At 50.9% G+C, this 12,022-nt stretch overlaps 7 protein-coding genes across 7 annotated transcripts; 4 read left to right on the top strand and 3 right to left on the bottom strand.

Annotated features, from left to right (window-relative positions):
• Positions 1-157: 157 nt before the first annotated feature.
• On the bottom strand, positions 158-1,564 carry APUU_20933A (uncharacterized protein; the record flags this gene model as incomplete). Its single annotated transcript, XM_041699629.1, has 1 exon — positions 158-1,564. One exon carries the CDS (start codon positions 1,562-1,564, stop codon positions 158-160), a length of 1,407 nt encoding a protein of 468 aa, XP_041552695.1.
• Positions 1,565-2,686: 1,122 nt separating this feature from the next.
• On the bottom strand, positions 2,687-3,492 carry APUU_20934A (uncharacterized protein; the record flags this gene model as incomplete). The annotated part of the gene is made up of 3 exons (XM_041699631.1): positions 2,687-2,994; positions 3,050-3,124; positions 3,183-3,492. 3 exons carry the CDS (start codon positions 3,490-3,492, stop codon positions 2,687-2,689), a joined length of 693 nt encoding a protein of 230 aa, XP_041552696.1.
• A 149-nt stretch (positions 3,493-3,641) lies between these two features.
• APUU_20935A (uncharacterized protein) lies at positions 3,642-4,020 on the bottom strand (the record flags this gene model as incomplete). The annotated part of the gene is made up of 2 exons (XM_041699632.1): positions 3,642-3,842; positions 3,898-4,020. 2 exons carry the CDS (start codon positions 4,018-4,020, stop codon positions 3,642-3,644), a joined length of 324 nt encoding a protein of 107 aa, XP_041552697.1.
• A 1,555-nt stretch (positions 4,021-5,575) lies between these two features.
• APUU_20936S (SDR family oxidoreductase) lies at positions 5,576-6,576 on the top strand (the record flags this gene model as incomplete). The annotated part of the gene is made up of 3 exons (XM_041699633.1): positions 5,576-6,038; positions 6,123-6,475; positions 6,535-6,576. 3 exons carry the CDS (start codon positions 5,576-5,578, stop codon positions 6,574-6,576), a joined length of 858 nt encoding a protein of 285 aa, XP_041552698.1.
• Positions 6,577-6,823: 247 nt separating this feature from the next.
• Positions 6,824-7,819, top strand: APUU_20937S (amidohydrolase family protein; the record flags this gene model as incomplete). Its single annotated transcript, XM_041699634.1, has 1 exon — positions 6,824-7,819. One exon carries the CDS (start codon positions 6,824-6,826, stop codon positions 7,817-7,819), a length of 996 nt encoding a protein of 331 aa, XP_041552699.1.
• A 1,214-nt stretch (positions 7,820-9,033) lies between these two features.
• APUU_20938S (MCT family MFS transporter) lies at positions 9,034-10,489 on the top strand (the record flags this gene model as incomplete). Its single annotated transcript, XM_041699635.1, has 3 exons — positions 9,034-9,322; positions 9,422-9,514; positions 9,567-10,489. The coding sequence occupies 3 exons, from the start codon at positions 9,034-9,036 to the stop codon at positions 10,487-10,489; spliced, it is 1,305 nt and encodes a 434-aa protein (XP_041552700.1).
• Positions 10,490-10,702: 213 nt separating this feature from the next.
• On the top strand, positions 10,703-11,646 carry APUU_20939S (uncharacterized protein; the record flags this gene model as incomplete). Its single annotated transcript, XM_041699636.1, has 4 exons — positions 10,703-10,753; positions 10,807-10,835; positions 10,893-11,391; positions 11,449-11,646. The coding sequence occupies 4 exons, from the start codon at positions 10,703-10,705 to the stop codon at positions 11,644-11,646; spliced, it is 777 nt and encodes a 258-aa protein (XP_041552701.1).
• Positions 11,647-12,022: the final 376 nt, after the last annotated feature.

Here is a 12,022-nt window from a genome sequence, read left to right on the forward strand (position 1 = left end):
TCGGGCTTGCAGGCGGCCCCAACCTTGGAACTGCGGGCACGGTGCCTGGAACTAACCACCGGTGTTTATTACAACTTCATATGATATACCGAGCTAAATTATAACATCTACAGACAAAGGCCGCCCAGGCAAAGGGAAAACAATAATCCAAAATGATTCACGAATCCGCAAGGATTTGGCTCAACAACGGGTCCTTAACAAATGCCTCATAATCCCCAGGCCTCAACGTAATCGAGGCCTCCCACGGCACCGGCTCCACGGGCTGCAGCTCCCTTGTTCGCTGGGGATGCATAATACAAGCACCGGGAATGAGCGAAAATCCAGACTCAAAATCCTCGATGTGACCGAGACCTGGCCCGAAATCTAGGGCAAAGACCTTAAGATGGCGCCAGCTGGTCATGACAACGTCCGCTGGCTTGCCCTCCATTTGATACCAGTCTCCGCTTTCAGCGACGGCAGCAGAGGCGCTGTAGCCGAGAGTCTCGTTGATGGATGATGTGACCCCGGTGCGGAGCTCCAGCGCAAGCTGTGTAAGGTGGAGGAGGTCGGACTCCTCGGCCGGGCTTGTTTCCTCGCTATCCTTCCTACAGTGAATGGGCCTCCAGATGGGGTAGATCATATTGCCTAGGTAGGTTTCTGGTAGTGGAGGGTTTATTCGGCGACGGAGATCTGCGACCATGAATATGCTCGTTGGCTTGTTTTCCCCGGCTTGTTTGGGATGCATGACTCTGTCAATGGAGATTCCCAATGCCGCGGTGATGATGTCGTTAGAGGAGAAAAGGTACGACGGGTCAAACGGCTGTTTGAGCTGAGGAAGCCGCTTTGCGCATAGAGCCTTCAGGTGGGCTATCTTGTCTGGGCTGAACGTGACACGGTAGGTATCGGCTGCTGAGGATAAAACGGATTCCATAGCCCCCCATTGCTCGATGGAAAAGTTCGAGTCGAAAGCTGGAGGGCCCAGCTCTACTGAATGGTCGAGGCGCGTCTCACACTTGGAAGGCCAGTCCGAGACCTCTCTCCGATGGTCGATAGCAGTCTTCACAATCTCCTCGGTGATGGGCATCCTAATCGACTCCGGGTTTTCTGCGGCTGCTGCCTGGCAACACTCGCTCAGCGCTTGGAGGACGACTCCTGCGCCAGAACCGTCAAAAGCCATATGCATGAAAGACATCACTAGGGCGATTTTCGAAGGAAAGACATTGGCCTGGAAGCGCAGGACAGGGCGTTGCTGCGAGGCGGGGATAAACACCGGCACGGCGAAATACTCATTCTTTGGGTGTGTACAGAAATCCTCATCGCGATCGAAATGCTTCACTGTCAACATCGGGACATCATGAGGTGTAGTAGGGGGGTAAATGAAGCCCCGAGTCTGAGGCTCACTGCGGCAAACGACATCTCCAGCAAGCCAGGGAATCTCTGTGACGAGCTTGTTTATTCCGTTGTGCAAAGTTTTGACAGCAGTACTCGGGTCATCGACGTTAAAGTATAGCATGTAGGGGAGGTAGACCTTCGCAGTGATGTGGTCGAGCGGCGTGAGGCCGATGGGTTCAGCAATTGATCCCATGCTGTTCACAATTCAATTGAATGGCAGCCTTGAACAGGATAACGAAGACAAAGACAAAAGTTCCGGGAGCCAGGAATGCTGGAGTCCTTGGTGGCGCTGATCGCTGTCATATTGTAACCCCGCGCAGCCCTAACTGAGACCACGGGTGAGCTGAACCCACCGCGGCACGCCTCAGGAAGACCGCCCCCCTTGGCGATCCAGCTATCCAGTTCGAGTTTAAGTTCATCCTTCGGGCTTGCACCAGGGATGTCATACGCGGAGTACCCAATGACATATCCGAGCTACCCGTCCCTGCACGCTACCTACGCCACTTCAGGTATTTTGACGTACGTACCCCTTATAGCTGGCCTCCTTTCTAGGCCACCTCTATAATTTTCAACACTAGCTTTCTGTTTAATGAGATCTCCTACGTCTGTATAATGTCGGACATGTAGCATTTAAACCGACCACAGCTCCGGACATAATCTCCGCAGTTGACTGATTTCTCTTCTTACTAAGAAAGCCACCACCAAAAGTACGCACATCTATGCAAGCCCAGTTCATACTACAACATGACTGTGGTTAAACCCGCCTCGATTAAAGATCCAAACACAATGAGACCAAGTCTTACAGATATCATGCCGTTGGTTCAGAGCCTAAGCAGATCCGACTGAAAGTGTCCTGTTCTCCAGGCAAATAATCAGCTGGAACACTGTGCTACCCATGCCTTTTGCAGCACGCTGATCGAGTCCATGCGGGCTCGCAATATATCCAGATCGCCGGAGAGTCTGCCCTCTGCGCCTCAAACACCATTGTCAATCAGATTACCCCCCCAGACCAATACTACCCACCATGGTGCCACATCTCACTTCCATGCTCCTCCTGCTAATGGCCTCCAGCCCGCTCACTGTCTGCTTCAGTGTTTAGGCACAGCCCTAGCCTGCAAGCTGCGAACCACGGCTAGATTCTTCCCCCCCCCAGGCCTCCCGCCGCGCCGAATGTTCTAGCCATCAGTTCGTCACTGTGACACCTGCACCAACGTGGCTACTATCAGTCCGGGGTTATGTGATCATAGTATTAACAAATAGAAATGCAGTCTAATAACACATTCATCAGGTCAGCATGGATCGGGCCCCAATAAATTCAGGATTTGGATGGTGTAAAGATCCTCTGCTCGCTTTCGCTGGCTACACTATCACCGTCGGCCGCCCTCCCAGGAAGAACTCTTTTGCTCCACCGACTCTGGTTACCGGTACTCAATTGGTATCCCCCAGAGTTACCCAGGCCGCCAGTCCACTCGCGACTGCGAGACCGGCTGTTCTTGCTGGTCTTTCTGCTACTGTTTAACCCAGGGATGAACTTGAATAGGATCCGTAGCGACGGAAGGGATCCAGTTATCAGGCCGAGGGCATATTCGGTGTTCATTAGGATAAGGGGGATAGCACCAGCGCCTGAAATTGAATTAATACGACTACTTTAACAGGGTTGATGAGGGGAAGCGCATACTGGTAAAGTCCTCCGTATTCTCCTGGTAGCCTAGGAGGGGGATACGTGCCAAACCGGCGGCACATGCAATGAAGCCTATCAAAATATCTGATCAGTGTCAAACTCGTATAAAATTTACAGAGAATCGCCATACCAAGCGCGAACAATCCCATAATAACCAGCCGACGCTGCACGGGCATCTGGAGCTTCCAGATCGTGGGCATCGGCATGACAATAATCACCACATCTACCAAGAACATGAGAATCGCCTGGTAAAGCTGGATGTTCATCAATGTCTTGGGTGTAAAACACTTGTAATTCCCATCTTTCGGCGGATCGTAGGCCGCTCTAACAGGGTTGCATTGGAGAATCAGAGGCAGCTCGCCGGATATTGTCATCAGAATCATGAATATAATTGTGCCAATGCCGATGAGACGGATGGCCTTTGTTGGGAATATCCGCATTATAAAGACCGTGAGGCTGGTTTTGACGGCGAGGGCTACCCAGAGGTATGCGCATAGTGATATATACACAATCTAGCCTCGAGACTCAGCACATCCCAAGGAGTGAGATGAACTGGGTGGTACTTACGTATTGCATGGTCGCCAGCTTATCAGCCGGGACGGTATTCATATGGTATCCAATTCCATAGAATGTGACGGCCAAAGACAGAATTGCGAACAACAACACCATTATCTGTGGTCGAGATGAGGATAGAGGCAGACGAGAGGAACGGGAGGCAGCGCACCAAGGCAAGAATAACAAGGTAATCATCGAGGCCAAACGAGCGAGTGACATATTTGCGGATATAGAGCTGTCCCGGTTAGCATCCTATAATGGCCAGTGTCTTCGCACAGAGTTGAACGTACTCTCGTGCAGCACACTACCAGCGCAACAGATGCCACTGTTATGATAATGCCTCGGATGGTGCGAACCATCGACGGAGCGCTCGATGGCAATTCCGTCGGAACAGAGCCATCTGTGGCAGCCATTATGACTGTAACCTACCTCTCTGGTCAGATATAACAGTGGTCATCGGAGAATACAGACAAGAGTATAGTGGCTCCAGAACTGCGACCCAGAAGTTTGGTTTTGCAAGGGGCCCGGGATCATTTACCTCTGCGGGTGTCTTGAATATTAAACGCATCTTCCAAGCGAGGCCTGACTATGAATCCCTGGTCTCCCATGACTTGCATGATTAGCCCAACGAAATGTGAGACTTCCAATGATCAACAGGCAACGCCTCTGGAACCAGAAAACCAGACGACTAGCACTGGACAATGGCTTAGAGGGCTGTGAATTCACGTAACAAAGTACACCCGAATATGAATGGCAAGGTTGCAGCATACCATAATAGGGATTCAAGGCCGTCCCTGGTCCACTTGGTGCACGACGGTCCGTCAACGCTGTCCCGTTCCGCGCATGATGGACGTTGACACTAGGAACTAAGGACTTCGAACTAAGGACCTAAGGACTTAAGAAGGAAAGCTCGTCTCGATGCTCCAAGTCGCAGAGTGCCGTCCAATAAAACCCACATAAATATGCCGTTTTCCTGCCGTTGACGTTAGACGCTTGCAGGGATGTTGAGAGGTTATCAGTTATACGCATTACGCAGACAGGATCCGGACAGAATATACCGGGATCAGCTCGGCCACCACGCTAAATTGGTGGCACACCCAGGGTTGCAGAGTATGGCCTGCCCGAGCTACCAGACAGGGATCCGAATCCTATGGCGGAAGCCGCCCGGTGGGAAACGTATCCTGGATTAGCGCATGTCTCGTGTCTTGGTGCTTTTTACCAAGCACTGAAAAGGTAAAGCCATGACTCGCAACAGATTGACAGGTCACTGAGTGCCTTGTCATTCTGTGAGATCAAGTCGGAGATACCTTGCTTCAGTTCAGTAAAATGTCAAACTTAAAGTAGAGGAATGCATACTGCCATACTCCGTATATTCGTTACAATTGAACCACGCATCGTATGCCATCAATAGTATGCGTAAGACTTCAGACACGTCATGTCCGACCAAATAGAAATTTAATTGCGAGTTGTAACAGATCGTTCGCTTCAGCTCAGTCAGGCCGCTGTGCCGCAGCCCTTTCCTTCAGCCCCCATCGAGTCGTCGAGCGCCAACAATCAGCTGTGATTGTGAATGACTTGATCTTCGGCTTTGGCTTCTTGGCTCTCTTGGAATTATGCAGCAAGCCTAGTCCATCAGCGAAAGCATCCCAGCTCCACTGGCGACCCGCCATAATCTAACGCTTTGACGACGATGCCGCGCTCCCAGGCCCCCCACTGCAACCCCAGCCTCGCCCATCAAAGCGAGCGCTCATCGGCATGACAGCTGGGGAACTCCGTACTGTGGGTCAGTCCAAGCTCCCAGGCTGTCTTTATTTCCTCAGGAGTGGGTAATTTTAAAGGGAAGCAAAGACCATGCTGCTCTGTGGATAAGAGAACAGCGGGGATTGAAGTGCTCGCCCGATCGTGCCTGCAATCAGTTTCCAGGCCATTCGAATTCGAACACTTCAATACTCTAGCAGACAAAAAGCCATGGCTGTATCCAAGTCCGACAAACCTTTACCCACCGTTCTCATCACCGGATGTAGTGATGGCGGCATCGGGTCAGCGCTGGCAGAGGCCTTTCATGACAGGGGATTTCATGTCTTCGCAACCGCCCGTTCACTTCCAAAGATGGCGCACCTGGAGGAACTGAAGAATAAAACACTCTTAGAGCTGGATGTAGAGTCTCAGTCCAGTATCGACGCCGCACTGGAAGCCGTGGTCAAGCATACGGGCGGCGAAGGGAAACTGGACTACTTGGTCAACAACGCCGGGCTAAATCTAAACTATCCAGCTCTTGATACGGATCTTGCGTACGCGAAGAAGATGTTCGATGTCAATTTCTGGGCGATGGTGCATGTCACGCATACTTTCATGCCATTGCTGATTGCGTCCAAGGGGACGCTGGTGAACAATGCTTCACTCGCGGGAGTGTTGCATGTACCATGGGGGTGTAAGATTTCCTTTTTTTTATTGTTGTTGTTGTTGTTGTTGTTGTTTTTTTTGTTTTTGGAATATCAGACTAAATTGCGATTAGCATTTTACAATGCTTCAAAAGCTGCTGTGCGGATGTACAGCGAAGTACTTCGCCTTGAGGTTGCGCCGCTGGGGGTGAAGGTTATAACCATCATGACTGGAATCGTGGCGACGAACATGTTTTCGAATTCCCCCCAGGATGCTTTACCTGAGAACTCGTATTACAAGGTCGCCAATGACGATATCGCAGTGTTGGCAAGCGGCGAGAAATTTGTCGGCACAGCGATGCCCCCGGCTGTGTATGCGAAGGGCGTTGTTGATGATGTGCTCGGTGGTCATAGTGGAATGACCTGGAGGGGGAAAATCGCATCAATGGGATGGTTTATTCATTCCTACTTTCCCACATGGCTGACGGTGAGTTACCTGTTTGTTTCTGCTGCAACACAGCCAATGCTGACAGTCCTGGATGGTAGGATCGTGGAGTTGGTTTCGGTTCAGGCCTGGAGAAGCTGTGAGATTTCCAGGGCTGCAGTGTACATTTTCTTGTATGGTATTCAATGAGATGTAATGGCTACCGTGCTCTGATTTAAGAGAACACTCGGAGTATTCGGGGATAGCTTCACGACTGTCTCGGTCTTGGCGGAGTTAACCCCAGATATCCGAAGTTCGTGGCAACAAGTTATATAAACTGCACTCCGCCCGGCCCATTCTTACCAAATCCAAGATCCTACTCCTAAACTAATACAATCCACGTTAAGAACAATGTCAAAACCCACAAGACCAATCATCACCCTCGAGGAACACTTCCTCTCTCGCGCCGCCAGCGCATCCCCAAATCCCCGCAACGAGAGCTTCCGAGCCATCCCAGGCCTCTATGACCAATTCACCGAACTCGGACCTAAGCGAATCGCAGACATGGATGCCGGTCAGGTTACAATGCAAGTTATCTCCCATGGACCGGGCGATCTGTCTCCCGCTCAGTGCCGAGACACGAATAACCAGCTCGCGGAAGCTGTGCGCTCCTATCCAGGCCGATTCGCGGGATTTGCCGAATTACCAATGGATAAACCTGAGGAGGCAGCAAAGGAACTATACCGCGCATGCTCCGGGAAGTCGGATGGGATAAAGTTCGTCGGCGCACTGGTGGACAGCCATACAGAAGAGGGATTGTACTACGACGGTCCCGAATTCGACGTTCTCTGGAAGGAGGCGACGAGTCTCGATGTACCGATCTATATCCATCCAACATGGCCGACGGATAAGCTCGTTACGGCCTATCAATCGCCGAATCTGCCAGAGGACGTGACGACGGCGATCCTTGCATTCGGCTTCGGCTGGCACAGTGATGTCGCGATCCATGTCTTGCGGCTTTACGCGGCGGGCGTGTTTGACCGGTTCCCCACGTTGAAGATCATAAGCGGGCATATGGGCGAGATGATTCCTTATATGCTCCAGAGGATTGAACGAGTGTCTTCGCGGTGGGGAAGAGAGAGGTCATTCCGCGAGGTGTGGGACAGTAACCTATGGTTGACGACGAGTGGAAACTGGGCGCTAGACCCGTTGGCATGTATTCTGCGTAATACGAAACACGACAGGATTATGTACAGCGTGGACTACCCGTTTGCGAAGAGCTGTGACGGGTTGAAATGGCTGCATGAGCTGGAAGAGAGTGGGATGGTGACTGCAGAGACATTGGAGGGTATTCGGTGGAAGAATGCTGCCCGGCTGCTAAAACTGGATGTACAACCAATCCCTTGAAATATATTCAAGGAATCAAGTTTCTATGTTTCTATGTAAATCGCCTGTCCCAAATCTTGAATGGTTGGAATAGTAATGCCTATGTTATGGTCTATATATTTCAAACTGGTCCGTATCACTAACCAATGCATGACATTTTATCTCCAACTTCCACAGCGTGGTGCCTCAATGCGATGAGCTTCAGGAGAGTCCGCTCTATTCCAGCTACATGAACTGCTTTTCGTAATAAATCACCCTACATAACATTGCCTGCAGTCTTTGTGGATGTGCTCAGCTTGTAAACAACTCAGTTAGGGCTACCCCTCAAACTGTATGGGGTGCTACGTATTGAGAGTGGGTAGTGGTTGTTAGCTTAGCAGAAACACGTGTACCACGTATCCATACTGATTCGTAATTGTCCTAGAGGACAAAGAAGCGGGCTCCGTGGCCGTGACTGTGATGTGGCTAGCTGGCTGTATAATGCTAGTGCTGCAAAGCCAAGGAATCAAGCCAGATGTCGTGGCCATGACAGGGTCAAACTGTGAGTAAACAACAACTTAGTCAAGCCCTTGCTGGACGGAAAATGCGAAGAGCTAGACCGGCATTTAACCTTTGATCTGCGGGATTGGTTCGTGCCGTTCTGGCGGTATTATACGATCAACCCTATTCCTAATGATAGGGCTGAGCTGGAATAACAGACCAGTTTAAACCCGGACATCAACACTACGTTTCGAACATCCCTCCTCAGGGTATTACTTGATCCGGAGAGTTTACAGCCAGGCGATACTCTGTACGGAGCAACGACAAGCCTATTTCTCTTCGAGATCCGTCGATCGGAGATCTCTCCTTGCGTCGATCCTGGTCCACATTTTTCCTCCGAAGCCTGAAATTCACTCGATTCGTGAGAGCGCACCCCTATTCTGGAGAGCTAGTAACTTGCAAGTGGAACTGAAGGTTCAAGGAATCAAGGCCAGCCGGCATATCTCAAAAGTGGTCTCTTCATGATTCAAAGGCCCAATCTCACGTCACCGCTGTTTGCTCATCCGTCGATCTGTCTTGGTGTGAATTGGCATCTGGGGAGATGAAAAGGTGCGACTTTTCCCACTCTGGGGACTATCACAGTTGCATCTCTGTGAGGCGAATCTGTGAGGTCCTGCAGAATATAACCCTTGTGCGACGACAAATCATTCCAGTCAGAGGCAATTCTCCGGCTCATCCAGCTTCAGTGATTCACCATGAGCACAGCAGCTGAAGTCGAAGGCGAATATAAGGGTGACCTGCCAGACCGCGACAACACGACTGTCGACGATGCGCCTGAGGAGTTCCCAGACGGAGGGCTACAAGCATGGTCCGTGGTCTTCGGCTCATGGTGTGGTTTCCTGCCCTGTTTCGGTCTCATGAACACCACCGGTGTGTTTACGGACTGGCTCGCGACGCACCAGTTGAGCAACTATTCGCGGTCCGATGTATCCTGGATTTTCAGCATTTATATGTTCTTCCTGTGGTTTGGGGGTGTTCAGATTGGTATGTCCCTGCTGCTCACCAACGCCCCTGTCCCGAGGCTGTGGGTGTGGAATCATGCAATATAGAGTAGGGATTGACATACATGATGTGTTTCCTTAGGACCGATTTTCGATCGCTATGGCCCCAGACACCTTATGGCTGCAGGCACGATTGGCCTCACGGGAGCTGTGATGGCGTTTAGCGTTTCAACTGGTAAACCTAGCTCTCCTATTTTCTTTTTATCCCACCCATACTGACCAGGCAGAATACTACCAATTCATCCTCAGCTTCGGTATACTTGGTGGCATATCTGCATCCCTCCTCTCAAACCCCAGTATCTCGATCATAAACCACTGGTTCTACAAGAAGCGTGGTATAGCCACCGGAATCGCCGTCACATCCGGCGGGATAGGGGGGATAATATTCCCCCAGATCTTCAACGCGCTCACGGCAAAGGTCGGGTTCGGGTGGGCAGTGCGCACAATCGGCTTCATCGCGCTCTTCTTCTGCAGCCTGGGTTCCATCCTGCAACGTTCTCGGCTGAGCCGGGCCAAAACAAAGACGAATCGTAAAACAATCAACCTGCGCGATTGTGCCGAGCCGTCGTTCAGCCTGACGGCGGCAGCGATTGTCTTTGCGGATATCGGGGCCACTATCCCGCTGACGTATTTGACTTCGTATGCGCGGGCGAAAGGGATGGGCGTTGACATGTCGTATACGCTTATGTCGATTCTCAATGCGACAAGTATTGTGGGACGGCTGGTTCCTGGCTACGCGGCGGACCGGGTCGGGCGGTTCAACACGATGATTGTGACGGCTGCTGTATCTGCGATATTAACGCTGGCATTATGGCTCAAGAGCGGGTCCAGCCACGGGGCTATCATTGCGTTTGCGGCGCTGTTTGGGTTCTCCAGCGGATCGGCGATTAGCCTGTCGCCTGTTTGTGTTGCTCAGATATCCAGGACGGAGGACTTTGGGAAGCGGTATGGCACTATCTATACGTTTGTGGCGATTGGTGTTCTCGTTGCTATCCCGATCGCTGGGCAAATTCTTGAGCGGCAGAGTAATGGCGATAACCAGGTATACTGGGGGCTTGTTGTGTTTTGTGGTGTGGTGTATATAGCTTCGGCGGTGTTCTTTGCAATTGCGACAGGGGTGAGCACGGGGTGGAAAGCAAAGAGGTTTTAAGGTGGGAGCATAGAGCTAGAGCATAAAAATAGACTTGTTTAGCTGGGGATAGACTTGATAAAGCCCTTCTTGCGTGGTAAGAGAGCTGTCAGATGATAAATCCATGGAAGGGGTGCCTCCCCATGCACGTTGAGGTGCCCCGCTCGTGTAACACAGCAACCTCTTCGCCATCACCAGTCCATCTTTCTTCCACTACATTAACAACATCTCAATATGCCTATTAAGTGTGATTCATCGTCGGCCATCTACGCCGTGCTCGTGCTGGTGCGTCAGGTGTAAACACACTACATAGTCATTGTAACTAACACTCTTCCTAGGCCTCTATACTCTCTATAGCCCTTGGAGCGTATGTTCACTCCAAATTCTCCTCCCAGCTTCATCACTAACGATCGCTATACCAAAGACTCGCCTGGGCACGAACAACCAGCAGTTTCCTCCCCCTCCCCACCTGGATCCCAGCACTTGCAACCCTCCTCCCCATCCTAACTCCCCTCGTTTTCGCAGGAACACGCCTCCTTTTCAATACAGCATCTCATCGGCTCACCCAACCCATCCAAATCCTCAACCACATACACACAATCCTTTTAACCGCCATAGCAACAATCGCTCTCTCCTACATCTTCCCAGGAAACATTCTATCCTGCCACCTCGAGCAGCAATGGCAAACATACTTCCACAACAAGGACGCACACGCGATCCGCGCAATCCAGGACCAGTACCAGTGCTGCGGGCTACGCAGTATCCATGATCGTGCCTGGCCGTTCAAGGGTAATGATAATGGGGACAACGCCTGTGAGCTGCAGTTTGGATATAGACAAAGTTGCATGGTGCCCTGGAGGGGTGTGCAGGAGGGTACTTCGTGGATGGTTTTTGCTGCAGTGCTTGGGATTTCCCTTGTTAAGGTGGGTTTTTTTTCATACTGTATCTTTATAGTATCGATCTGATAGTTTTTATTATAGATTGGGTTTGCACAACTGTCTAGTCGCCGGGCTAGTTGGATGAGCTCCCAGTTCTTGGGGAGTGAGCGGAATCGCCAGCGGATCTCGGGACCAGGATTGGAGGAGGGAGATGATAATGAAGAGAGCAGCGGGGAGGCGAGGAGGACTATGCTACCCCATTCTAGGCCTGGTCATGAGAATGTGTGGGGTGTGGATTGAAGGTCTTATCATTTCAAGCCGATACGAAGTCTTATGCCTGCTCTTGGATATGAGCTACTCAAAGACTGACACCAATTGGTGCCGCCCAAAAGCGATCGACTATATCTTTATTTCCCAACCATCTATACCAGAAAGCCAAGAAGCAAGTTTTATAATGGAATAACACAATTACTTTTCCCTCTGCGACTAGGCAAACGCCGATCCACGCGCTCAATTTCAGTATACCAGCGATTCTGATATGAGCCCTAGTTTCCCGAATCAGATTGGATAGTCGCAGTTTTGACGTAGTAGAGGATTAGAGAAGCCTGGGATGGAACAAATTGACAGACGAGAGAATTAATGCTCATTTCTTAGTCGTTGATTGAACATAAAGAAT

This window comes from Aspergillus puulaauensis, chromosome 2 (assembly GCF_016861865.1).
Source record: "Aspergillus puulaauensis MK2 DNA, chromosome 2, nearly complete sequence".
In the NCBI taxonomy this organism is placed as follows: domain Eukaryota; kingdom Fungi; phylum Ascomycota; class Eurotiomycetes; order Eurotiales; family Aspergillaceae; genus Aspergillus; species Aspergillus puulaauensis.